The 27,486-nt window shown below is 41.9% G+C and overlaps 1 protein-coding gene across 2 annotated transcripts in view; it reads right to left on the bottom strand.

The window, feature by feature from the left end:
- Nucleotides 1-27,486, bottom strand: part of GOLGA1 (golgin A1) — a 385,049-nt gene that overhangs the window by 85,239 nt on the left and 272,324 nt on the right. For both annotated transcript variants that reach the window (XM_089669420.1, XM_089669419.1), the window contains exons 15-17: nucleotides 25,671-25,802; nucleotides 24,849-24,908; nucleotides 7,935-8,105 (exon numbers count right to left, since the gene is read on the bottom strand). In XM_089669420.1, the coding sequence (XP_089525546.1) occupies nucleotides 7,935-8,105; nucleotides 24,849-24,908; nucleotides 25,671-25,802 (363 nt within the window). The remainder of the gene's footprint in view (nucleotides 1-7,934; nucleotides 8,106-24,848; nucleotides 24,909-25,670; nucleotides 25,803-27,486) is intronic.

Here is a 27,486-nt window from a genome sequence, read left to right as displayed (position 1 = left end):
AAGCAGTTGTCTAGAAAACTGAAACTGAAAATAGTTGACGCTAACAAAGCTGGAGAAGGCTATAAGAAGATAGCAAAGCGTTTTCAGATGTCAATATCCTCTGTTCGGAATGTAATTAAGAAATGGTAGTCATCAGGAACAGTGGAAGTTAAAGCAAGATCTGGAAGACCAAGAAAAATATCAGACAGAACAACTCGCAGGATTGTGAGAAAAACAATTCAAAACCCACGTTTGACTGCACGATCCCTCCAGAAAGATCTGGCAGACACTGGAGTTGTGGTACACTATTCCACTATAAAGAGATACTTGTACAAATATGGTCTTCATGGAAGAGTCATCAGAAGAAAACCTCTTCTACGTCCTCACCACAGAAATCATCGTTTGAACTTTGCAAATGAACATATAGACAAGCCTGATGCATTTTGGAAACAAGTTCTGTGGACCGATGAGGTTAAAATTGAACTTTTTGGACTCTCGGCAGGAGGTGGTTACGTCTCTTAAGGAATACTTTCAATCTAATTCAACCCCTGATATTTCCCCAGCCACACTCTGGGTAGCCCACAAGGCGGTCCTGCGGGGCCGACTTATCTCTATGGCTTCGGCCAGAAATAAAAAACGTTGGCAGCAGATACTACTTTTAACCCGAGAATTAGAAGCACACTATAGAAGCCATGTAGCTGATCCATCTCTACTTAATAAACAGCTGTTGTCCCAAAAACGCTTGGAACTAAATGCCCTACTTTCCCAAAAAACTGAAAAGGCCCTCCGCTGGTCGAAGGCCTCGTTCCTATTACATAGCAACTCAGCATCTACCATGTTTGCTAGGAAATTGAACCATTCTTTGCGCCCCCCACATGTGTATAAATTGCGTACTAATTCAGGTGCTATCTCATCATTACCTCAGGAAGTTTTGGGTATTTTTGAAAATTTTTATTCTAAACTACTGGCTTCTCCACAGTCGGATTCTGTTTCTCTATCAGATTCATGGCTAGATTCTATACCCCTTCCTGTTCTCACACCTTCTCAGATTGCCTCTCTTAATGCCCCCTGTACTTTAGAGGAAATAACATGTGCAATAGGAACGCTGAAACGCTCTACTGCACCGGGTCCTGATGGATTTACTGCTGGCTATTATAAACATTTTGCCTCTACATTGGCTCCATACTTGATAACACTATTTAATGATGTTTTACAGGGGGGTAAATTCCCCGAGGAGATGTTGTTAGCTAACATGTCTCTAATACCCAAGCCACAGAAAGACCACTGTTTGCCGCAAAACTATAGACCAATCTCAGTAATGAATAACGATCTGAAGATATTTAGCCGCATTTTGGCGAACAGGTTGGCTTCTATTATCTCCTCTTTGGTATCTCCAGACCAGTCGGGTTTTATTCCCGACAGATTTATTACTGATAACATTCGTCTCACTCTAAACGTTATCCAAGATGCCAATTTACATTCCAAAGAGGTTCTGTTGATGAGTTTAGACATAAACAAGGCCTTTGACAGTGTCCTTTGGCCCTACTTGTTCTCTTTGCTACAGAAAATGGGTTTCAGTGATGGGTTCTTGGCAGGCATACATGCCCTATACGATTCTCCTAAAACAAGAATAAGGCTTCCTGGCTGTAACTCTGACTTTTTTACATTGGGTAGAGGTACCCGTCAGGGTTGTCCTCTTTCGCCCCTTTTGTTTGCGCTGGTGTTGGAAGCTTTGGCATTGGCGATCAAATCACATTCGGATATTTCTGGTTATTCGTTATTAGTTTCACACTTTAAGCTGAGCATGTATGCTGATGATGTTATGCTTTTTATTACTAACCCGTTGACTTCTTTGCCCAATTTGTGTGCCGTATTGAATGATTTTGCTAAAGTGTCAGGCCTCACTGTTAATTTTACCAAATCGGTAATTATGCCTGTTAATGTTCCTGACTCCCTAAGTGCATCTCTCCGTAGTTCTTTTCCATTTCGCTGGGTCAAGGACAGGATATCCTATTTGGGGATTAATCTTGCTCCAAGATACTCTGATGTGTTTGTGGCTAATTATCCACCATGTGTGTCACGTCTCTCTACTCTACTGAAGATTTGGCATGGTTATCATATCTCCTTTCTGGGTAGAGTCACGGCGGTTAAAATGAATATCTTGCCCAAACTACTTTATCTTTTTAGAGCACTTCCAGTTCCGGTTTCAAAAACGTTTTTGGATCATTTTCAGCGGATTATTAACAATTTTATTTGGGGAAATAAGCATCCACGTTTTGCCTCATCCATTTTATATCGCTCACAACGGACGGGAGGTCTTGGTCTTCCCAATTTTTGGCTATATTACCTCTCGGCTCGTTTTGCGCAATTGTCACAATGGGCTACTATTAACTCTCAAATCCCATGGATTAAGTTTGAGTCTCAGTCGATACGTCCTTTTTATTTACCGGGAATTTTGTGGTCTAAAATCTCCCCCCGATCGCTTACTTTTCATAACTCTATAGTGACCCACTCACTGACACTTTGGTCCAAATACAAGGCTAAGCTGAGTTTAGTCTCTCATATTCCCCCAGGTGTTTCATTTTTTGGTGATCCTACTTTTGTTGTAGCCTTCTCTTCCCCTCACATGTTTCGTTGGTGGTATGATCGATCCTTTATCAGATTATCTGATTTCCAAAGAGGAGGATCTTATATTACCTTCGATATGCTGCGCGTGCTATTTGATGTTCCTCTTCGTGAGTACCTTCGTTATAGACAGATTAGGCACTTTTTTAATGCACACTTTGGCCTTACCCCGTCTTCTCCGATCTCTTTTTTTGAGCGTGTCAGCCGTGACTCTCCTAGAGGTAGGGGTCTTATTTCAGATCTTTATCACCAATTTTTGATCTGTCTTTTTCATGCTCCTCCTATGTACAGGCAGAGGTGGGAGGAGGATTGTGGTATCACTTTTTCGGATGAGGATTGGGACTCCATGGTGGATAATATATGCAAGAGCTCTAGATCTCTTTCGGTTCGTGAGACGGCCCTTAAAGTTTTAACCAGATGGTATTATACTCCGTCCAGACTACATACAATGTTCCCACAAACATCCCCTTTATGTTTCCGGGGTTGTGGCCGCACAGGTACTTTGGTCCATATGTTTTGGGATTGCCCAAACATATCTTTGATCTGGCGTAAGATATCTGAGGTGGCTACCTCACTATCGGGCAACCCGATACAGTTGTCTATACAGACCTGTTTATTGGGGGTTCATATCCCAGGGGTCTCTGATGCCACTCTGAGATTGCTACATACATTATGTATTGCCACTTTGTGGTCCATTGCCCTGCATTGGCGGTCTAATGCTGTACCCTTGGACTCTGTTTTACACAGAATTGACGCTGTAATGCTTATGGAACGTATTCATTATACACTACTGGATAAGATGCACTTATACGATAAAAAATGGGAGTCATGGAAGGATTGTAGACATTTATTGCATGATTGACAACATCCCCAATAAGGAATGGCTGACATATATTGTTGATAGCTGTATCACTCAATCTGTTTTATCATTATGTATCTCATGCACTCATAACTTTCTTTCTTCCTCTATCTTCTTTTTTATGTTAATATACTTTTATGTATTGTACGGTTCAAATGTGCCATATTTTTGTTGACAATATCACTTTCATACTGTGCTGTTGTTTTACTGTCTACTTATGTACAATAAAATCGTTTGTAAACAAAAAAAAAAATTGAACTTTTTGGCCGGAATGAGCAAAGGTACGTTTGGAGAAGAAGGGGCACAGAATTTAATGAAAAGAACCTCTGTCCAACTGTTAAGCATGGGGTTGGATCAATCATGCTTTGGGGTTGTGTTGCAGCCAGTGGCACAGGGAACATCTTACGAGTAGAAGGAAAAATGGATTCAATAAAATTTCAGCAAATTTTGGATGGTAACTTGATGCCATCTGTGAAAAAGCTGAAGTTAAAGAGAGGATGGCTTCTACAAATGGATAATGATCCTAAACACACCTCGAAATCCACGGGGGATTACATCAAGAGGCGTAAACTGAAGGTTTTGCCATGGCCTTCACAATCTCCTGACCTCAACATAATTGAAAATCTATGGATAGACCTTAAAAGAGCAGTGCGTGACAGACAGCCCAGAAATCTCAAAGAACTGGAAGACTTTTGTAAGGAAGAATGGGCAAAGATACCTCAAACAAGAATTGAAAGACTCTTGGCTGGCTACAAAAAGCGTTTACAAGCTGTGATACTTGCCAAAGGGGGCAGTACAAGATGTTAACTCTGCAGGGTGCCCAAACTTTTGCAGACACCATTTTTTTGTTTTCTGTTATTTTGAAAGTGTAAATGATGGAAATAAAATCTAACTTTTGTTGACATATTATAAGAATGTCTAATCTGTAATTTGATACCTTTTGGAGATTTTTCCATCTTTCCTTGGCTTCTTTATGCACATAAATACAAATTTTTAGCTGGGGTGCCCAAACTTTCGATCCCCACTGTATAGGCAAGAAGGGATACCTACAGTGAAGGAAATAAGTATTTGATCCCCTGCTGATTTTGAATGTTTGCCCACTCGCAAAGAAATGATTAGTCTACAAATCGAATGGTAGGTGTATTGTAAAACTGAGAGACAGAATAGCAACAAAAAAATTCAGAAGAAATGCATGTCTAACAAATTATGCACTGATATGCATGTTCATGAGGGAAATAAATATTTGATCCTCTTCACAAAACATGACTTAGTACTTGGTGGCTGTTAGGGTAAAGAAGCTTCGCGTCGGCGCACATCTGTGAGCCAACGCTGGGTGCCTGTCGGGCGTGGCAATGCGCATGCAGCTGTGCGCATACCGGCGTGCACAGGCGGGGTTTTTAAACCCCTGCTGCACTTAAACCTATGCCTTCTGGTCTACTACATTCTGTGCTTATTGCTTTGTATCCCAATTCCTGTTACCTACCTGATTTGACCTGACCACGATTGAACTCCGCCTGCACTGACCCAGCTCATTCCTTGACTATCTGCTTGCCTGCTCCCTGTACCTGATCTGCCCGATTGATCCTGACCCCAGCTTGTCTGATGCTGCAATCTCTCCTGCCTGCGATTATCTCTGGCTGCCAGCTGCCCGCGGTTGTCCAACCCTCCGCTATACCTTCCTGTTGCTGCACCCGCTCACCTGCAACTGACCTGCGTCCTGGTCTTCTGGGTCATCACCTGCCTGCTGTCACCTCAGACCCACCAGGTACTCGTGCCTTTTCTGTCTCAGTGCATTCTGTTTACCCTATCAGGGGTCCCGAGCAGGAGTGGTAAGAGGACACCCTCCTCTCCACGGCAGGCTCCCCAACCAGGTACATGGCAAATCCCTTGTTGGCAATCACAGAGGTTAGATGTTTCCTGTAGTTGGCCACCAGGTTTGCACACATCTCAGGAGGGATTTTGGCCCACTTCTCTTGGCAGATCCTCTCCAAGTCTCTAAGGCTTGCTGGCTGACGTTTGGCAAATAGAACTTTCAGCTCCCTCCACAGATTTTCAATTGGATTAAGGTCTGGAGACTGGCTAGTCCACTCCAGGACCTTAATGTGCTTCTTCTTGAGCCACTCCTTTGTTGCCTTGGCCATGTGTTTTGGGTCATTGTCATGCTGGAACACCCATCCATGACCCATTTTCCATACCCTGGCTGAGGAAAGAAGGTTCTCACCCAAGATTTGATGGTACATTGCCCCGTCCAATGTCCCTTTGATGCGGTGCAGTTATCCTGTCCCCTTAGCAGAAAAACACCCCCAAAGCAGAATGTTTCCACCACGTTTGACAGTTGGGATGGTGTTCTTGGGGTCATAGGCAGCATTCCTCTTCCTCCAAACACAGCAAGTTGAGTTGATGCCTAAGAGCTCGATTTTGGTCTCATCTGCCCACAACACTTTCAACCAGTCCTCTGCATCATTCAGATGTTCAGTGGCAAACTTCAGACGGGCCTGGATATGTGCTTTCTTGAGCAGAGGGACCTTGCAGGCACTGCAGGATTTCAATCCTTGTTGGCGTAGTGTGTTACCAGTTGTTTTCTTGGTAACTGTGGTGGCAGCTGCCTGGAGATCATTGACAAGATCCTCATGTGTAGTTCTGGGATGATTCCTTACTGTTCTCATGATCATTGACACTCCACGAGGTGAGATCTTGCATGGTGCACCAGACCTAGGGAGACTAACAGTTGTTTTGTGTTTCTTACATTTGCGAATGATTGCAACAACTGTTGTCACCTTCTCACAAAGCTGCTTGGCGATAGTTTGGTAGCCCAGTCCAGCCTTGTGTAGGTCTACAATCTTGTCCCTGACATCCTTGGACAGCTCTGTGGTCTTTGCCACGGTGGAGAGTTTGGAATCTGATTGTTTGATTGCTCCAGTGGCCAGGTGTCTTTTATAAAGGTAACAAAATGAGATCAGCAGCACTCCCTTTAAGAGACTGCATCTAATCTCAGCTTGTTACCTGTATGAAAGACACATGGTAGCCAGAAATCCTGCTGAATGATAGGGGATCAAATGCTTATTTACCTCATGAACATGCAAATCAGTGCATAATTTGTTAGACATGCATTTATGTAGAATTTTTTGTTGCTATTCTGTCTCTTAATGTTACAATACACCTACCATTCGATTTTTAGACTGATCATTTCTTTGTGAGTGGGCAAACATTCAAAATCAGCAGGGGATCAAATACTTATTTCCTTCACTGTACCTGCAGAAGCTTCAGAAAGCCTTCAGATAAGGCTGAATTCTTGGCAATTCTGACAAAGGAAGCTTTAACAACTTCCTCCCAGTGCCAAAGCTTGCTGGCCACTTTCAGTCACCAGCCCATTCTTTTTCTCCAGACAAGCAACCCTTCATAGTGTTGAGTTAAAAAGAATGTGATTAGCTGGGACTTACTGGCAAGCTCAGAGCTTTGCCTTTCTAAATGACATGGCATTTAGTTATATCTGACATCTATTTCAAGCTGCTCCAAGTGCTTTTATGTTATACTTGCATTTTCTTTTCTAGCAGCAGGGTCCCTTTAACCACTTCCCGACCGGCCGTTGTACATAAACGGCCGGACAGTGGCACTGCAGGGTCGAGTGGACGTTTATAAACGGCTTCCCCGCACCCTGCTTGTGCGAGCTCCCCGGGAGCACGCAGCACCGCGAGCCAGTGCCCGCTGTGTCCTCCGGACACAGTGAAACACAGATCGTCGGACGGGACCTCTGTACGAGGTCCCGATCATGTGATCACTGATTGGCCAATCAGTGATCACATGCAAAGCAGTAAGCAAGATGTCACTTCGGACATCATTGCTTACTACATGTCAAATCTGTGAATCAGTAGTTCTCAATGGCTGCAAGAATGCAGACAGAGAGAAAGAGAAATGATTGCTTTTACATCCTATATGGGTGTAAAAGCAATCAGTGTAAAAAAAAAAATCTTCATCACCCCCCAAAAGTAGTAAAGTGTCACCATGGCGACACTGTACTGCTAGGGTGACAGTATGTAAAAAAAATAATAAAATAAATAATATAAAAAAAAAATTTAAATGTAAAAAAAAATGTTTAAAAATGATCATTTTTGGTTATAAACTAATTTGGCTTATTTTTTTTTACTAAAAAGATAACGGAATAAATTTTGGCCAAGATTTATGATGAAATATTATTTATTTGCAAAATTTTATAAGAAAAACACTTTTTTTCAAAATTTTTAGACATTTTCATTTACATAGCAAAAAAAAATAAAATCCCAGCGGTGAATAAATACCACCAAAATAAAGTTTTATCTTTCTCAAAAAAATGCTAAAAAATTCATATGGGTACAGTGTTGCATGACCGCGCAATTGTCATTCAAAGTGTGATAGCGCTGAAAGCTGAAAATTGCCCTGGTCAGGAAGGGGGTAAAAGTAACAAATTGTTTCTATCATTATGCATGTTGCTTACCTCTGCTTCCCGCGCAGACATAAACTTTAACACAACATGTTTCAAGTACTCAAAGTTCATCTCTCGTGAGTCAGTAAGGTCAGATGAGCTGGTCACAGTGAGGGAGGTTGTCAGTGGATCAGGATTTGGCTTCTCTCGCACATCAGTTACCTCTGGCTCTGGTTTTAGTTTCTAAAAATAACAGTTCAGATTAGATCTTGAAGAATTTTAAGTGTAGTTATAGGAATTAACTTTATAGACTACAGCCATCCATCAGGCACAAAAATCATACTGGAAATGTAAGATGCCACAATTTATACATCATTACATGGAGGTTATTGTCCATTTGATACCAGCAAATTGTAAAAAAAAAAAAATTATAGCAATTATAACGGGGCCTGGGTTGGCCAAGTGTCTAAGAAAGGAACTTTCTCTGCATCAATCATATGGATGTAGATTAGGCATCAAATAATCTACTTGTTATGAGTAACACACATGGAGACACAACTTCCCTCAGTTCCTTTAATAATGAGGCCCAGTGTAAAACTTCATACAAGATTGCCCATTTAGGGCATACATTAATTCCCATTTTTATCCTACAATATTAAAGTTGACATCTGAATAAGATGTAAAACATGCTCGAGGACGGTGTGTGCAATTTGCTACAGTGGTCCAAAATTCTCTTTTTTCCAGACAAGGTGCAAAGGAAGCAGCCATTGCTGCCTTTAAAACACAGGTGAATGGAATGGAGCAAGTATGGTGATCTGTTCAAGAACTAAATTTGTAAAACTGCCACAAGACAATTTTTTGGTACAGGTTACAGAAGCCAAAACTAGAAATGATGCTCTGCTCAACCAAGGAATCTCAAATTATGAGGAGCCTATTTCTAATGCTCATATAAAAGAACATCTGGGTAGCAGTGACCAACATGATTTCATTTAATGTAAGCTGTGCATATATTGGAAACACTTAATCAGAACAAATTTTCAAAGGGATGCTCTTCAAGACTTAGACTGGGAGGAAATATTGTCATTAAGGAACACAGAATAGAAATGGGAATTCTTCAAATCGACTGAATGCAAACACTGCAATATACACTCACCGGCCTCTTTACTAGGTACACCTTGCTAGTGCCAAGAAAATTTCCCCCACACCATTACACCACGACCACCAGCCTAAACCGTTGATACAAGGCAGAATTGAACCATGCTTTCATGTTGTTTATGCCATTTACACCTACCATCTGAATGCCACAGCATCCAGTCTGCCCATTCTCCTCTGACATCAACCAGGCATTTGCGTCCACAGCACTGCCACTCACTGGATATTTTCTCTTTTTTGGACCATTCTCTGTACACCCTAGAGTTGTGCGTGAATAATCAGGAGTTTTTGAAATACTCAGACCAGCCTGTCTGACACCATCAACCATGCCACGTTCAAACTCACTTAAATACCCATTCCTCCCCATTCTGATGCTCGGTTTGAACTTCAGCAAGTCGTCTTCACCACATCTAGATGCTTAGGGATCTAGACTTGGTGAAGACTACTTGCTGAAGTTCAAAATGAGCATCAGAATGGGGAAGAAAGGGGATTTAAGATGCATTGTGTTGCTGCCATGTGATTGGCTGATTAGCAATTTGTGTTACCAAGCAATTGAACAGGTGTCCCTAATAAAGTGGCTGGTTAGTGTATATTCCCATGGGCAAAATGTTTAAAGGCTAAACATAAAACCTATATACCTCATGTCAAATGCTATAAAGAATAAGAAAATGGCATTTAAAAATATATAACAATGAAGGAACACGATCATCATTTAAAAGTTATAAAGATTAGAACATAATCTAAAAAAAGGAAATCAAGGCTGCAAAAATTCAACTAGTACTCTTGTTTTGATTCTATCTATCGGATTGTAAACATGCTGATTTGTCTCTGTGCCCTGCCATGAGCGATCCATACTTCCATACATTTGCATTATACATTGGATCTGGCACTAGGAAGCTTACACATTTGTATTAGTAGACCACATCTGTCACAGTGTACTAGTGGTCCACATTTGTCACAGCGCATCAGTGTCAAATTCACATCTGTCAGTGTAACAGTGGTCACTTTACCGGTGTAATATCCACATCTGTACCAGTGATCAATATCTGTCACACATTACCAGTGCCAAATCCACATCTATACCAGTGACCAACATATTTCACAGTGTAGAAGTAAAATTGACAAAGCACAGTCTCACAGCTGCTCCGATGACCATTAGGAATGTGATGTGATATTGATAAAACCAAGAAAATCAGAGCGCTCGTGGTGAAAGCCAGATTAATTATGCAATGACGTACACAGCCAGCGGTCAATATGTCTGATTCAAATGTTTAATAGACCGATAAAACCATAGTCACCATATTGCACTATCTGCAATTTTCCCGTATGACCTAGACTATTTAACGACCATGCCTCAGGCCTGCCGCCTGAACTGACTCTGGACTGTTTATTGACGATGCCTTTGCCTGCTGCTTTAACTTATCCACCACGTTTCTGCCTTCCATGTGAATTGACCCTGGCCTGTTAAAATCAACCATGCTTTTTGCCTGCCTCCTGAACTGATCTTTTGCCCTGCCATTGTATTAGTGGGATTCAAGACAACACGAGTCGCATGTGTGCGAGAGGCTCCAGAATAGTTTTTCCGAGTGGAGAAAACTAAGTTTTTTTACTTTCTCTGGGTTTTGTAATTCTTGGATCAGGGGCTGCAGACTGGAGGCTTCGTATAGATTTGGGTGGGAAGAAGCCTCTACCCCTGTGTCTAGGTCTTAGCTTAATGTCACTCACTTGCTTTGTGAAAAATCAAAATCTATGAAACTTCTAGGACATGTTTGGGACATTGAGAACTTGGGTTGTGCAAAGTTTCAAGTCAATAGATTGATATTTAGGCACATTATGGTACGTTAAGCTCTTTTTACATTAAGCTGTTCACATTAAATGTTTTAGCACTGTAAAATATAGCTTAATGTGAATAACTTTTGGTGTGATTTACCAAATGATCTGAAAGTTTCAGAATATGTTGACATAGAGTCTTCTAATGTGTAAAGTTTGGGGGAGATTGGTCAACATCTAAGCTTTGTTTTGTACGTTAAGCCACATTAAGCTCCCCAAAAAACAAGCTTAATGTCCCCCATTTTCTTTGTGGAAGGCTGAAATCTATGAAACTTCTAGGACATGTTTGGGACTTTGAGAACTTGGGCTGTGCAAAGTTTCAAGTCAATTGATTGATATTTAGGCACATTATGGTACGTTAAGCTCTTTTTACATTAAGCTGTTCACATTAAATGTTTTAGCACTGTAAAATATAGCTTAATGTGAATAACTTTTGGTGTGATTTACCAAATGATCTGAAAGTTTCAGAATATGTTGACATAGATAGAGTCTTCTATTGTGTAAAGTTTGGGGGAGATTGGTCAACATCTAAGCTCTTTTTTGTACGTTAAGCCACATTAATCTCCCCAAAAAACAAGCTTAATGTCCCCCATTTTCTTTGTGGAAGGCTGAAATCTATGAAACTTCTAGGACATGTTTGGGAGGTTGAGATCTTGGGCTGTGCAAAGTTTCAAGTCAATTGATTGAGATTTAGGCAGTTTATTACACGTTAAGCTACATTAAGCCATTTTCACATTAAATGTTTTAGTCTGTCCCGATAACCAGTGAAGTACAGTTATTTGTAACACATATATTATGAATCTGACAATTTATTATTAGAACTTCCGACTGCCTCCTAATAGTATCTATTTGTCAGATATACAGGACCACTGGTCTATTGACATTATTTATTATTATACTGATATTACGGTTATGCCATATCTTACTTGGCTAATATTATATATAACCTCCCATATAAATATAATCTAATTATTCATCTAATTCAAATAACCACTTGGCAACCGAGCTATAGCTGACTGATGGCTACAGCGCGATTGTCCAGTTCTGGAAGGGCGTCATATGACATCCTCCCAGAACGTGCCCTCGGCGATCTCCGTGATTGCTGTGTCCAATGACACAGCATATCACCGGGTAAATACAGTTGACGGTTATTGCCTGCACTTTCCTCACGCTGTCACAGCATGAGGAAAGTACTGCCGATAACCAGCAATTGTCAAAGAACAGATGGGCACTGATCATCAGTACCCAGCAGTGCTGCCCACCACTGTCACCCACCTGTGCCCAGCAATCCCCCCCATCAGCACTGCCTAGCAGTGCTGCCCAGTGTCTAGCAGTAGTGCCACCTATCAGTGCCCATCATTGCTGCATATCAGTGCTGATTATCCATGCCACCTTATCAGTGCTGCCTATACGTGCAGCCTCATAAACACACATCAGTGAAGGAGAAAAATTACCTGTTTGCAAAGAGGTAGAAATAAATCCTGGGGTATATACTCCAGCAACCAGGTTTTTATACATAATTGAAAGAAAGTGCATTAACTGTCCTAAAAAAGAAAACATGTTTTGCACGACTTCAACTGACCAAGCCAGGTCCATATTGTCAAATGCCTTTTCAGCATCAATTGTTATCAAGGCTATTTCTTTTTTTGGATTGTTTTTCGCAAATTTAAAAGCAGCCAATGCTTTACATGTATTCAAAACTGCTGAGCGGCCTTTGACTAACCCAACCTTGGCTGCTTATATTAAAGTGGGTAAAATCAAGGATAGACGTTACGCTATTAATTTTGAGAAAATGTTTACATCCACATTTAGTAATGATATTGGATGGTGCGACCCCAGTTGTGTTGGATCTTTTCCTTTCTTAGGCAACACCTTTATATAGGCCTCTTTTCCTGTATTCAAATAGTCCGCTCCAGACCATATGTCAGAATATAATGCATGTAATATTGGGGAAAGTTGTGTTTGTAATATTGTATATAACTCCCCTGTATAGCCATCTGGTCCTGGGACTTTTTCCTTTGGAAGTTGCTTAATTATTCCATTAATTTCTTCCATTGATATGGGACTACTAAGGACTGCTAAAGCTTCTGAGGATATTTTCGGGAGAGGAACTTGCCGCACAAATTCTTTTCCTCCCAATGCATCCATCTTTTGTGGTGAATATAGATCTCAATAAAATTGCTTTAATATAGAGTTTATCTGTTTGGGATGGTATACCAGGCTATTGTCAGTATCCCTTAAAGCATTGATATGTGCAGAAAATAGTTGTCCCCTAGTTAGATTTGCCAATAACTGTCCTGCTTTATTTCCATATTTATGGAATTTTAGTCCAATATAGGCTTCAAAATTTAACTCCACTTGTGATGCCCAATAATCAAATTGTTGTTTCACCTTTAACCATCCCTCACTAGACTGTTTCGATGGAGAGCAAGATGACTGAATTTGAGCTATACGTAGTAAACTGCTTGCTTCATTATTCTGGGCTCTAACGTTTTTCTTTAAAGCTGTAGCATAGGACATAATCTTGCCTCTCATGTATGCTTTATCTGTTTCCCAAAATAACTTCATATTGGTTCTATGTTCAGCATTATTTGCTTCATATTGATTGTAAGCTCGAAAGAGCAGGGCCTTGAACCCCTCGTGTATTGTTTTGTTACTGTATTGTCTCATGTACTGCTCCCCACTATAATGTACAGCGCTGAGTAAACCTTTTGGCGCTATATACTGTATAATAATAATAATAATATTCCTCCCAGGCCTCCCTCAACATCTGTTAAAATGGTTTATCCTGAGACAAATGGGTTGGGAACCTCCAAAGCATGGCGCCTCCTTTTGATATATAGTCTTGTATTTCTACCACTAGTGGGGAATGATCAGATATAGCTATAGGATGTATTTCCGCATTCACTATATATGATTGCATAGGCGGGGTTACAAATATATAGTCTATCCTTGTAAAAGTAAGATGAGAGTGGGAAAAAGGTGTATATATTCTCTCCGTTGGATTCATTCTCCATATATCTAGTCTCCCTGCCATATCTTGTAAAAAAGTAGGCTTTAAGATTTCATTTCTAAGTTTGCCCCATACTTTTTCCTTAAGAGGTCTCAGTCTTCCTTCTTATCCATAACTGAGCTGAAGTCTCCTGCTACGATTTTTTCTTTAATTTCATCTTGCATAACCCATGAAGTGATTTCCTGGAAAAAGGTTTGGGAAGCAGATTTCGAAAAAATATAAATTATACACAGATAGCTTTTTACCAGAAATATGTAAAATCAATATGAAACCTTCTTCCTTCATCATATCTTTTTGAAAGAACAATAATTTTATGATTTATTTAAGACAGGCATGTCCAAAGTCCGGCCCGCGGGCCATTTACGGCCCGGGGTCGGTTTAATATGGCCCTTCAACAGACCTCCCATGGCCCTCCCTTCTATGGCAGACAGTCTTCTGCTTGAGAGCAGAGGGCAGTGCGCATGCCTGACTGCGGCGCGTTCTCCCTGGTCTGTGTAAATGCGGCTGTCGCACGACCCTCCCTTCTGTGGCAGACAGTCTTCTGCTAGAGAGCAGTGCGCATGCGTGACTGCGCCGCGCTGGGAGCGACAGAGGGCGGTGACGTCAGGGCCGGGCTTCCAGCGTGAAGTGTGTTTCTCTTCCCCTCCCGGCTGCCGAGCAGAGACTTCAGCTCCAGCTACCTTTTTCACCCTTCACATTAGTGCAGGTAAGTTTTTTTTAAATTTATTTTCAATACATTGTGAAAACTCAGCTGTCAGTTGATCTTAATGTTATGAAATGAAAAGTATGTCGTTTGCAATTAACTTGGCATAAAATAATTTATTTGCATTTAATTGTAATGGTTCAAAGAATGTTCGGAAAAATGTTCGGCCCTCCACCATGTTCACTTCATCCAATCTGGCCCTCTTTGAAAAAAGTTTGGACACCCCTGATTTAAGAGAATCATAATGCCTGTCCTATTCACTGAGGGGTACCAATGACCTTGCCAACCCAATACTGTATTTCTGCATCCTATGAAAATCTGTAAAATTGGCAAATGTGTCTCTTGTAACAAGGCTACATCCGCCTTTAAACGTTTCAAATGTCGCAACACCATACTGCATTTCAAGGGGTACAGTAAACTATTTACATTCCAGGAAATATATATCCTGCTCCAAAAATGTAAAGATTAATACAATATAGGTTCCCATCTACTAAGTATGGTAAATTATAATCTTTTACTGTATAAATGTAGATCCAAAATTTTAGAGAGTTATGTGACATATATGCCATGAATTTATAAGTCAGCAACATTAAGCACATTACAGAAAACAAACAGGCAAAAAAAAGAAACAAAAATACAAAAAAGGAAAAAAAAAAAAAAAACCAAAGAAACAACCAATTTTCTTGTTGACTTTCTTTTTTCCTGTGTTTTGAACCACAAACTTACATATTGCTCCAAACAGCTTGTACAAAATTTTACAGGCTCTGCAATCCTGACTCAATTTGGGCCACCAAAAGGATCGCTGGATCAGTTCCATCATTTTATGAACCTCAAAGTGTCCAGAGAGTTGATGGTCGTAGAATGTCCTGAGAACGTGGGATCTTACCTCCTGGGGTACAAAGATCTTATCCTGGTGCCATAGCAAACCATCCTGCCTCCTTAACGAGTGATGTTCTGGTCTGGAGCAAAGTGCAGAGACCTGTTTGATGGACAACTTTAGACTGGGTTGGATCAGTAAAACATTTTGGGCAGACAAGATAGTATTGGGGGGGGGGGGGGTCAGGGAACATACGGGATAGAGCATCTGTCTTCCCATTTTTGGATCCGGGGCGATATGGAGAAGAATAGAGCCCATCTAGCATGCAGTGATCTTAGGCGTTTTGCGGATCTTAAATATTCCAGATTTTTATGATTTGTGAAGATCATGGTATCTCCATTCTTCAAAGGCTACTTTGATTGCCAGAAGTTCCCTATCGCCCACATCATAGTGGCTCAGTTTCCTAGAACAGAGGACTACCGGATGAAGCAGAGCCTTAGAGCCTTTGGGCCCTGGCGTTGAGAAAGCACGGCTCCCGTCGCAACCTCAGATGCGTCCACCTCCAGAACGAAGGGAAGTGCTGGTTCTGGAATGTTGTAATACCGGAGCAGAGGTGAATCGAGCTTTTAGTGGTTCAAATGCTGCTTGTGCTTCCTGGCTCCAGATGAAACGTGTATGCTGGCGAATGAGTTGGGTAATAGGGGCAATGATGGTGGAAAAGTCTTTGATAAACTTCTGACAAATCTCTGGGCCCCTTGCCTGTCAGAAGGTGCAGGCCAGTCCAAAATTGCAGAGACTGAGGGTCCAAGGAAACTCCCTCAGTAAAGATTATGAGCCCCAAGAACTGGAAAGACTGCTTCTCAAATTCACACTTTTCCGCCTTTGCGTACAAGCCATGCATCCTCAGAGTAGTCAGTACTTTTCTAACATGGTCTCGGTGGAGTTCAAGTGAGGCTGAGAAAATCAGAATATTACCCAAGTAGACGATCAAGAAAAGATGGAGGAATTCTCTGAAGATATCGTTTACAAAGTGTTGAAATGTTACAGGTCGTTACATAGTCCAAAAGGCATCACAAGGTACTCAAAGTGTCCAAAACGTGTACTGAAGGCAGTTTTCCACTCATCGCCTTCCCTAATGTGGACTAAATTGTAGGCCTCCCATAGGTCCGAGGTGACTACTCGGGCTGTCCGAAACCTCTGAAATAGCTCAGAAACAAGAGGAAGTGAATGCCGATTTTTGATGGTAATTTTGTTGAGTTCTCTCTAATCAAAGCAAGGTCTGAGAGACTGATCTTTTTTTTTTAACAAAAAAAAGATACCTGCCCAGGCAGGTGAGGAAAAGGGGGCGGATAAATCCCTTTGCATCTATGTATTGCCTGAGGGCTTCCAGCTCAAGTTCGGACAATGGAAAATCCATCCGAAAGGTATTTCTGCCCCTGGAAGCAGTTCAATTGGGCAGTCATAAGACCAATGAGGTGACAATGTGTCAGCCTTTTTCTTGTCGAACACATCAAGAAAGTCATGGCAGGTAGGGGGAACAGATTGACTGGTATCTGATGTAGGTTGAACAGAGAGGCACACAGGAGAATTGATGGGTGTGGAGGAACCACAGTGCTGAAGGCAATAGCTAGATAAGAAGGTGATCTCTTCTTTGGACCAGTCGATTTGTGGGTTGTGAGCTTGCAACCAAGGTATTTCTAGGATGGCTTGAAACATGAGAGACCTGATGACGTCAAAACAAATGAACTCCTGGTGGCCTGAGTCAGTTGTTGCTAGGATGGGGATGATTTCCTGGGTAACAGGTCTTGAGCTAGGAGTACTGCCATCAGCTAGGTGTACGTTATGTCTTTGTTTCTTTGGATTAAAAGGAATACGCAAGTCCTTGGCAGGGTTGATGTCCAAGAAACAGCTACAGCCTTCCGAGTCAATCATTGCCCACAGCTTGGCCTCTTTTCCAGCCACCTGCAATGATAAGGGGAGAATAATGAGTGGTTAAAGTTCTGGATAATTGGAGGTACGAAGGACAGAGTTGGCTGGACTTACTTGGTCACACAGGGCAGTTGTGCGGGAAGTGGCCCATGGACCCACAGTAAAGGCATAGATTGACTTGTCATCTGTGTGCCTTTCTCCAGGAGTTAGAGCAGGTCGGAGAAGCTCAATTTGCATTGGTTCCACTTTAGAAGTGTTGGTGGGCTGAGGAACAGGAGCAGGAGCCCCTTGTCCTAGAACTCCTGGCAGAACCCACGTGTGTTGAAAAGTCTGGGTACGTTCAGAACGTCTTTTCCGTAGTCGTCAATCCAGCTGAGTAGAGAGCTGAATAAGATTCTCCACTAAGGAGGGAGCTTCGACTCTGGCTATCTCATCCTTGAGGGATTCGGACAAGCCTAGACGGAACTGGTATTTTAAAGCTGCGTTGTTCCAACTGCTATCAGCTGACCACTTACTGAACTCCACAATGTAATCCTCCACAGGGCGGCGGCCTTGTTGTAGGGCATGAAGGTCAGATTCAGCTGTGGAGGTCCTCTGTGGGTCATCATAGAGGGCAGCCATGGCTTCGAAGAATGTAGTCACAGAGTTTAGTGCTGGGTTCTTTTTGTACCAATAGGCTGTGTGCCCAGGACTGAGTTTCATCAGACAAGAGGGAGATAATGAACCCCACTTTGACAGAATCAAGTGAAAAAGTCCTTGGTTGCAGGTCAAAGTAAAGTTCACAGGCATTTTTAAAGGCTCTAAATTTACATTGGTCCCCTGAGAATTGTTCAGCAGTGGGGACCCTTGGCTCTGGAGGTAGTAGCACCACAGCAGGTATAGCAGCAGGAGAACTGGCAGGTGCAGCTGCAGGGGTGGAGCAAGCAGAAGGATTCTGGTCTGCAAAAGTCACAGAAGCAGTGAGGGAGTGGAGACATTCTTCCAGCTGAAAGTATCCTTCTTGCAGATCTTTAACTGCTTGTGTAAGAGCCATCATCTGTTGACACAGGGCCTCTAGTGCGGAAGCTCCTCTCTCAGCCTCAAAGATGATGGCTGGTTGATACTATAACGTACCTGGTGTTGGCCAATAGAGAGAGGGCTTCCCTTGCGGCTAAGTTCATTACATACTCCCCTGGAGATGAGTCAGGCCCAAAGTAGCACGGGTTGCCTGCAGGAGTGCTTGAAGCTGACTTGAGGTAGCTTGTCAGAGGTACACCAAACAGAATTGTGTCTGCAGACAGGTGGTACCTATGAGAGATAGCAGGCCTTCAGAGTAGCAGAGGACAGCAGAGTAGTCGTTTCGGTGCCAGGGTCAGATGCTAGATGGGGATTAGAGCAGATGTAGTCAGATGGATAGCCAGGGTCATACACAAGAGAGCAAGTGAGAATATCCATTAGCCAAGCCGGAGTATACACAGCAGAGCAAGTGAGAATATCCGTTAGCCAAGCCGAAGTCATACACAGGAGAGCCAGTGAGAATATCTGTTAGCCAAACTGAGGTCACATCAGGAGACAGGCAGAGAAGACAGGTCCAGGATAAAGCTGAGTAACAGCAGATCACAATAGCAACGGAAACACAGGACAAAGGTACTGGGGAGCCAGAGATCAACCAGCAATTTGAGAGAGTGATGTGCTTCCGTATAAAGGCCGTCTGGTGCCAAACTGTAGTGTGCATAACTGTGTGCCAGTGTGAGCATTCGTGTTCTGGCTCGCATCCGTGCGTCAAAGTGCATAGATGTTTGTCAGTGTGCATTTCTGCGGCCATGCAAGGTACTGGCAGGAATGCCAGTTGTCCGAGTACCTCTGCTGTGGACAGAGCCCTAGCAATCACTCTCCATCCAGCATCCAGGCTCTGAAAGAGGTCATTCTTGAAGAATGGAAAAGGGTAGATGTTGCAATATGTCGTCAACTTGTTCATTCCATGCCTAGAGGACTTGGTGCTATCCTTACAAATCATAGCGGTCATACAAAATACTAGATGTAGTACTTTTTGTTGTGGGGTGTATTCATTTTTGCATCAACTAATTTGAGTAAAACTGAAGATTTTGTAATCCAATTTATGTTATTAACCTTACTTTCATGTAATGAGCGAAACAAATGTTCTATACAACTTAGTTTTGTCAAAATTTTGGAAATTGTTCTTGTGTTCATTGAGATATTGAATAAAATCTTACTTTTCAAAAGGGGTGTACTCATTTAGGCTAAGCACTGTATGTATTTGGAGAAAACTACCAATTAACAGTGTCCTGAGCTTACAACTCTATACAGCTGTCAAACTAAACTAAAGTTTGCTAAGAAAACACATGAAATCAAATTCTGCATTTAAGCCTTTGAGGATAAAAGACCCCAATTCATGCTTAGAGTTGAATAAAAGAATCATGGTGGATACATATTATCCCCCCTCCAGTGCTTTTCATACGTTTCCACTCCCCAAAATTGCAGATTACCATAATCCTTAATAGGCACTATTCCAAAATGATTGAACAGTGATGTCCAATTATATTCCCCTGAGGAAGCCACGTGACCTTGTGACTCAACATGAAGTGGAGGGGCTTGGTGACGTCACAACGCTCGTGGTGTCTGGCGGACTGGTAACACGAGAATGCTGAGCTATATGTACAGAACCTGCTGTTGATTGCTAAGCTGGCTATATCTGGTGCGATCAAGTACCAGAAACATGTGAGTGGCTGATTGTTTAATATGCAGAAATAAAACATTTTTAAGGATAAAGCACAATTCTGTGCCTATTTACTTTTTATGCTGAGTGGTGGAGTAAGAAGGAGGAGCAGGCCCAGGGACTGGGCAAAGTGCATACCGGGCATTTGCCCGTTGGGCCAGGGCTGCATGTACATGAATATGATGTGGGGCTGGGGAGCAATACAATGCAGATGCTCAGCTGCCTCATCTGGAGCCATTCAGTCCCTCCAGTATGGCAATTGGACTAGGGGGAGGGAGCTAGCTGTCATCTGACCATTGGGCCACCCATGACTGTGAAGGGGGAGGAGCTGGAGGAGACCCCATCGCCTGATGCTGGATAGGTGTCACTGTCTGCAGTGCCACAGACACCACAGGGGGCCGGGCTAAAGAAAAAGTGAGTTCCAGCCTGCCACTGCCAGTGAGTGAACATTTACTATTAGAACAAATAAGACAATTTGTAAAGACTTAGTTTAACTCTGATGAGAGTTAATTTTTTCTAACAGTAAATGTTCATCATGAGAGGATGCTTGGGTGTCTAGCTCTGTGTCTGTCATTTTACCTTCTGACATGACATGTTGTTCTCTGTCTGTTCAGTATCACTCACTTTGTGAGAGAGACAGTTCTTTTCAAGAACTCTCTCTCACACACACAATGTAAGTGAATTTCTTGGACCCAACATGGTGTCCTGCATTAAGGCCCGGATCACACTGTCATGATGTGGCACATCGCATGTGATTCGTAGAGGAATCGCACCGCATTCCTGTGCAAATCACATGCCATTTTTACAACAATGCAATCTGAGTCTATTCATTTCATATGGCTCAAATTGCATAGCATCCGCACCAAAATGGTCCCGGAAACATTTTTTGCAGCACTGGATCCAATTCTGCAAAATTACACTGCGTTTTGGGGTGTCACCCCAATTTTGGGGTGTCTTTACCTTAACATACACACCTGCAGCAGTTCACATAAACAGAGTGCGATTTTGATGTGGTGCTGGAAATGCACAGAAAACCGCAAATTCCGCACCGCATCAGTGTGAACTGGGCCTCTGTAGCGAGGGTGGATTGGGCTGTCTTTTTGCTGGATGGGGCACGTCTCTCTGCTGGACGGGGCCATCTCTTTTCTGAATACATAAAGGAGGCACTGGGATAAGTGATTGGGGGGGCATGACTGCAAGTGGCACTGTGATAGGGGGCTGTGATTGCTAGGGAGACTGTAACGTAAAGGTGCACTGTGATATAAAGGGAACTACAGTGTAAAGGGGCACCGTAATCAATACAGTGCCCCTTTACACTGCAGTCCCCTTAAGATCACAGTGCCCCTTTACATAAGAGTGCGGAGAACAGACTTCATGAACATCCCGTCACCAACCACCCCCATGAATGCCCGACCCCTATTCCTCAATCCCCCCCAGTCCCTGGAGAAACTGGCTGCTCAGTATAAAGTGCCCGGGCCTATTTTTTGTCCCAGTCTGGGCTTGAAGAGGAGGAATTGTATGGAGGAGGTGATCTACCCATAACAGAATTTCAAACCCAGAAACGCGATTTGAGCAAACATTATATGTGAGGTCAATAGCTCCAGGTGAGAGCACATCTGGGGTGTTGATGAAGGTGCACTACCAATGGGTGAGAAAACACTGAATGTATCGAATTGAATATTTATCTTTGGTGGCTTATTACACACATTGGAGAAACACAAAGGATTGTATTGGACACTTGACATTCCAATGAGGTTGGAAATCATCTGTACTGTGAGGAAATTGCGGCACTATAATTTTGTTTTATTCTATATACAGCACATTTATGCGAGTATGTGAAGGGGTGGGCAGTTTTCATTGGAGAAGTAGGATAAGGTTTTATATAATTGATAGCGGGTGTGTAAATTAATTGATACACAGCTGCTCGCAAGATTACACTTTGTTACTTCTTCACAGTAATAGTGAAATTGTGAAAATGTGGTTTTGGCCAGTTAAGTAGATTGTATTTAACCACTAGTGGAAAAGAACAGACAAGGGCGAACTCTCATTGTGCATTACCGTGGTAGAACACGTATTTATTGAATAAAAAGAGGATATATACTCACAAACCAACGAGATTAAAAGCAGTATAAGTGGTCCACAAAGACAGTTACAATACATCTGTGTCTAATGATGCGGATAAGCTGATGTGTTTCAGGAGCTGAACCCCCTTCCTCAGAGCTCTGGTTGGTTTGTGAGTATATATCCTCTTTTTATTCAATAAATACGTGTTCTACAATGGTAATGCACGATGAGAGTGCGCCCTTATCTGTTCTTTTCCACTAGTGGTCAGATTTCCCGATCTTAGAAGGGCAGCACCTCTTTGGTTGGCATTTTGGCATCTCCTTGGTTGTATGAAGACTTGAGCACTGGTTACGTTTGATTATCTTTTAGATTGTATTTAACCGCTTGCTCGCCGCCCTATAGTAGACTTACTGCTACAGGGCGGCAGGGCTGCGCAAAATTACATATATATATATATATATATATATATATATATATATATATATACACATACACACACACACACACACACACATACATACACACACGTGCGCGCAATTTGCATTTCCGGGGTAATTTTGGGTTCCTAGACACATAAGGGGTCCCAAAATCCAATTAGCACCTTGGGCTTTTAAAGGGCGTTAATTACGCATTGGGATTCCGGACTACCTATCAAATTTTCGTAGGCCCTAAAATATCAGGACAGTTTAAACCCACCCCAAATAACCCCAAGGTATTTGATGAGAGGCATGTTGAGTCTTTGGAAGATCTTATCTCGTGCCACATGTTTTTGGAAAATGAAGAAAAAAAAATTTTTTTTTTATTACACATACGTGGCATTACACCACAAGTCATGGGTATAAGTGGCACACTCTGTTACTTCTCCTGAGTATGGAGATAACACATATGAGACTTTTTGGGAATCTAGCTGCATTACTGAGCCAAGAACCAATGAACTACATCAGGTTTTCAAAGGTTGTAATTTTCTCCTTTCACTTCCCAACTACCTATCACAGGTTTAGTGATACTAAAATACCAGGATAGTACAAACACCCCCCAAATAGCCCCTTTTTGGAAAGTAGGCACTCCAAGGTATTTGGAATGGTGAATATTTTGCAGATCTCATTTGTTGCCACAAGTTACCACCCAAGAGTTTAAAACTTTATCATTGTGGCTTGGAGAGCCCAAGGTGTATCAAATAAGGGAAATAAAAAAAAATGTTGTCAGTGGCTACCCAGAGTTTATGTTGGTTGCAGCACCAACCAATTACTTGGGTTAGGTGGTTAGCTGGGCGATATAGGAATGGGTCAGGGAAGCCCCACCCAAGTAACCACTTTGTTACTTGGGTAGAAGCAATAGGTCTTATGATACACAGCACATCCCCTGCCCATATAACTGCAAAGTTTTCCAAACACCTTTAACCCCTTCCCGCCGGCACCTCCCGGCCCTTTAAGAGTTTCAGAAGCCGGGAGGTGGGACAGGCGGGGTTTAGGGATCATGTGACCGCCGTGATCGAAAGAGCAGACCGGGACATTTCCGTGAGTACCGGACATGTGTGCTGGGAGCGCGCAGGGCACGCTCTCAGCACATATGTTTTTTCGTATCTGAACGCAAATGTGCGGCCGCTCGGCGTCTAGGCCCAGACACCGGGAGGCCACATATTTGTGTGCGGCCAGCGTAGAGGGGTTAAGGAGTAAGCCTGGGAGGGTTTGCAGCAGGAAGACCAACCTGGGCAATGCATGCTGAACCATGTAATTGTGCTTTTTTTCCCCAAGATTTTTGCCTATTCTACTTGTGTGTAGAATGGATATAAAAATCCAGGTCTAAGATGTGATAGTGATTCACAATAATGTGTGCCTAGGTATGCAATTGCAATTTGTGCCCATATGAAATGGAAATGAAGGGAGAGTTTGGGGCACCTCCTGGACAACAGCTGCATGAAACTGCATGAACAGGTGCTGCAGCTCACACACAGCCAATGCTGCAGGTGTTCTCCCTCTCTGACTGCCAGTGAGGAGAGAGAACGCGGGACACTTGTAAGGTTATGGGCACACAAAGGGAAGCCCGACCACCACCTTAGGCTTTCCTGTTGCTTTGTAGCCTGGGACAGAATAGAGTCTGCTGGGAGGAACTGATGATGATGATGATGTTTGTCCATCGTGTTCGAAGAGGACCTTTACATCTAATAGGTAGTGGCCTGTCCACGGTGTGTCCGTAGATGGCTGTTAAGGCCAGGGAGGAAGTTAGGAGGAAGTTGAAAAGCACAGACAGTGTACCAGACGGTTAGCAGGATGCTTGCACACAGCATCATGGATGCCAAAAGGCTGAGTAAGTGAACATCCCCTGGTCTGTGGGACTGACACTGTCAAGCTTGGTGTCGCTGCCTGATTGTGGAGAGGACATCATTGCAGGTGACACTGCTAATAATCTCACAACTTTCTGTACCTTCACACTCCAATGGCAACTGGTCTACTTTCCACTCAAGCATTACTGATACCCACTGTCTCCTCTCCCATCCCTTACTTCACCAATTTCTACAACCTTCAGTTTTCACTCTACTCCCTCACTACTGTTTCCCAACACTTCCCTTCCCAGCTCACTCCAGCTTCAAAAAATTACTTACACCTCCCACCCCCAAATCCCTCCTGTTCCCAAGCAGACAAAGTCTTATTAGACGTAATAATATAAGGCTAAATATAAAAATAATTAGCTGGAGGCTGTACTGTAATCTAATTATCAAAGCACACAAAACATGGATACAGATACTCTTCAAAGTCTCTCACCAGCTCTTTCTGTAAAGTCTTCTTTAGTTCCACCATCCTCTGTTGAAGCTGTTTAATAGTCTACAAAGAACAAAAGAATATGGCTGCATTTCAGGAAACTGCTGTTTATTCAGTTCAGTCAACATTCAAAACCAATTCCCGGCCAAGTCTTTAACTACACTATCTTCACAACATAAGTGACTCATGCATACATTTTTACAACATACAGACGGTTCTACATTTTGCAATGAGGTAAAACTTGGTGTTATAAAATATTGCACCTTTTTCTTCCACACTTTTCCCTTCCACAAAACTTTCTATTGATGTGCTTTGATACAGCACTTTGGGAACATCCAACTTCTTTTGCAATTACCTTTTGAGGCTTTCCCTCCTTATGAAGGGTGTCAATGATGGTTTTCTGCACAACTGTCAGGTCAGCAATCTTTCCCATGATTGTGATTCCTACTGAACCAGACTGAGAGACCATTTAAAGGCTCAGGAACCCTTTGCAGGTGTTATGGCTTAATTAGCTGATTAGAGTGGGACATCTAGAATATTGCACCTTTTCACAATATTCTAATTTTCTGAGATTGTGGATTTGGGGTTTTCATGAGCTGTAAGCAATAATCACCACAATTATGACAAATCACATCTTGAACTATCTTGCTTTGCATGTAATGAGTCTATCTCATATATTAGTTTCACCTTTTAAGTTGCATTACTGAAATAAATTAACTTTTGCACGATATTCTACTTTTTCGAGTTTCACCTGTATATATGTATGTAAAAAAAAAAAAAAAAAAGATATCTTTTATTTTCTCATGCCATTCCTTGCATTCCCACCTTATTTTTTTCTGCAATCTGTTGCTCCAGCTCCCGGTTCTCCCTCTGTAACTGCATAACGTCACTTACATTGAGTCCACCATTAAATTCCCGGCTGGAAGTGCCCGTGAGAGGTTCATGCACAGCAGAGACCTGAGCATTTACAGAATACACAAAGTATATATTAAAGAAACCTTCTTTCTACAGTCCATATTAATCGCAGTTACTGAGCTGAAAACTATGGTAGCTTCTTTACATTTTCTTTGGTGTTTTTATGTATTTGTAAAGAGAATACAATTTCACTACACTGCTGAGCTCAATCACCCTGGGTGTTTTTTTTATCTCAAGGGCTGCTCCTGAGTTTACATAAAAAGAATGCAGCAGGAAGAAGTAAGATTCCACTGAGGGGGTGTTTTAAAATATCTTCAAAAGGTAAAATTGTAAAATTCTTGAAATCCTCTGAGCATTTTTGCAATATAAATGTATATATAAACAAAAAAAATGCAAATACGGTGCTAAATAAACTCAACGTGCATATGTGAATAGTGAAAACAGAAAATTGTGCTATGTAAAAATAATATGTGCTATATCAATATAAATAAACACATATACATGAATATCCATAAAACTGAATATACCAGTGCTAAATGAATGGTGTACAAATAAAAGGTGCGCTAATTATTCACAACAAATGCAAGGATAAATATTAAAAATATAAATAAATTCATAAATATAAACATAAGTCCAGCCACCATAACAGTGATAGTCCAATATCAACTTAATGTCAATCTTGAACACAAACACCCATGTGCAAATCCGGACACCAGATGAAATGAATGCACTCACCAGAGCTATATGCTGATTATATTATAAACCAGCATGATAGCATTTTGCTCTGGGAACGATGATCTGCAGGATATCCCAGTAGAGGAACAGCAACCAATAGTGATCCAATCAGCACACATGGAACAGCTAGGCAGCACATATGGAAAAGCTAAGCAGCAAATGATCTTCCAATAACATGGGCAAAGCTCGAGCAATAAGAAGAGATATGATGGTGCAGTACGTTTACTAATAAAATTTTACTGGTTTTAAAGTATTGAACTCACAAAGGACCTGGCCTAGTTGACGTGACGTTGGAATGTTCCTCCCAGCTGTGTTGATCTCGGTGCAGAAGGTTCGTCCCTTGGTTTTTCCATTGTGGATGTGGCATTATAGAGGCTGTCATTGCTGGTGTCGGCTAGACACCTTCTTTGTGAGTGCAATACTTTACTAATAAAATTTTACTGGCTTTGAACGTACTGCACCAACATATCTCTTCTTATTCCTCGAGCTTTGCCCATGTTATTGGAAGATCATTTGCTGCTTAGCTGTTCCATATGTGCTGCCTAGCTGTTCCATATGTGCTGATTGGATCACTATTGGTTGCTGTTCCTCTACTGGGATATCCTGCAGATCATTGCTCCCAGAGCAAAATGCTATCATGCTGGTTTATAATATAATCAGCATATAGCTCTGGTGAGTGTATTAATTTCATCTGGTGTTGGATTTGCACATGGGTGTTTGTTTTCAAGATTGACATTAAATTGATATTGGACTATCACTGTTATGGTAGCTGGACTTATGTTTATATTTATGAATTTATTTATATTTTTATTATTTATCCTTGCATTTTTTGTGAATAATTAGCGCACTTTTTATTTGTACACTATTTTTCCTTTTTTGGTTAGAGGTGCTGCTTATTATTTGATTTATTTTGTATTTTCTGTGGCGCTTCTTATATCTGCTACATTGTTCCTAAATGAATGGTGTATGAAAATAGCACATGAACCATACA

This window comes from Staurois parvus, unplaced genomic scaffold (genome assembly GCF_062004578.1).
Source record: "Staurois parvus isolate SC_StPar_1 unplaced genomic scaffold, SC_StPar_1.0 ptg000076l, whole genome shotgun sequence".
NCBI lineage: Eukaryota > Metazoa > Chordata > Amphibia > Anura > Ranidae > Staurois > Staurois parvus.
Note: the sequence above shows the minus strand (reverse complement) of the source record. Positions and strands in the feature narration are given on the sequence as shown.